We start from the raw sequence: 1,021 nt of genomic DNA, 5'->3' as shown, positions 1-1,021 counted from the left end.
TACCCTGCGGAGATCGAGGTGAAGTGGTTCAAGAATGGGCAGGAAGAGACGGAGCGTGTGGTGTCCACGGACGTGATCCAGAACGGAGACTGGACCTACCAGGTGCTGGTGATGCTGGAAACCACCCCGCAGCGCGGGGAGACCTACACGTGCCAGGTGGAGCACGTCAGCCTGCAGCACCCCGTCACCCAGCACTGGGGTAAGGCCCTGCCCTGTCCGGCACCCTGGGGTGGGGCCCCAACCCCCTGGTCCAGGCGGGGAGGGGGACAGGGACCCCCCAGCGCTGACCCCCTGCTCTGGTCCCCGCAGAGCTGCAGTCGGACGCTGGCAGGAGCAAGATGCTGACAGGGGTGGGGGGCTTTGTGCTGGGGCTGATCTTCCTGGCGCTGGGGCTCTTCCTCTACATGCGCAAGAAGGTGAGTGGTGGGGACACCGGGTGGGGGGTCCCTGGGGTTGGGGGTGTCTCCTGTGAGCGGGGCGGGGGCTGCCCCTGCTCTGACACTGCCCGTGTCTCTCTGTGTTTCAGGGCGCCCCGTTCCTTTTTTTGTTCCCCAGGCTGCAGGTAACGTCCATCTCCCCACCCTGCTCCACCTTCCCTGCATGGGCTGGTCCCCCCCTGCTCCCAGGGGCAGCGTGTCACCTAATAGCACCGGGGCAGAGCCCTGGGGACACGTTGTCCCCCATCCCGGTGGTCACCCCTCTTCTCTCCCCACAGGGATCCTGAATGAACTCCTGTCCCCATGGATCTTCTCCACCGCTCTTGGTCCTCTGCCCCCCAGCATCACCTCTCCCCCGCTGTCACCTGGCTCCACCCTGCACCGCCCTGTCCCGCAGCCCCATGTCCCCGCACTGATCCCCGGGGTCACCCCCTCCCTCCCATCCCAGCTCAGCTTCGCTGTCGCTGCCCTGCAGCCCCGGGGTCCTCAGGGCACAGCGATGGTGGCCTTTGGCTGCTCCGGTTCTGCATCATAAAGTGTCCCAGGACCCTGCGGCCCTGGTTGTTTGGGGGCAGTGGGGCAGG

At 66.6% G+C, this 1,021-nt stretch overlaps 1 protein-coding gene across 1 annotated transcript in view; it reads left to right on the top strand.

The window, feature by feature from the left end:
- Positions 1-3: 3 nt before the first annotated feature.
- Positions 4-1,021, top strand: part of LOC104461872 (class II histocompatibility antigen, B-L beta chain-like) — a gene marked incomplete at both ends in the record, with an annotated part of 2,228 nt that continues 1,210 nt past the window's right edge. Inside the window, 3 exons of the mRNA XM_010073610.1 lie at positions 4-199; positions 310-416; positions 556-562. Of these exons, the coding sequence (XP_010071912.1) occupies positions 4-199; positions 310-416; positions 556-562 (310 nt within the window). The remainder of the gene's footprint in view (positions 200-309; positions 417-555; positions 563-1,021) is intronic.

Source organism: Pterocles gutturalis, unplaced genomic scaffold, assembly GCF_000699245.1.
Source record: "Pterocles gutturalis isolate BGI_N339 unplaced genomic scaffold, ASM69924v1 scaffold26897, whole genome shotgun sequence".
NCBI classification, from domain to species: domain Eukaryota; kingdom Metazoa; phylum Chordata; class Aves; order Pterocliformes; family Pteroclidae; genus Pterocles; species Pterocles gutturalis.
Note: the sequence above shows the minus strand (reverse complement) of the source record. Positions and strands in the feature narration are given on the sequence as shown.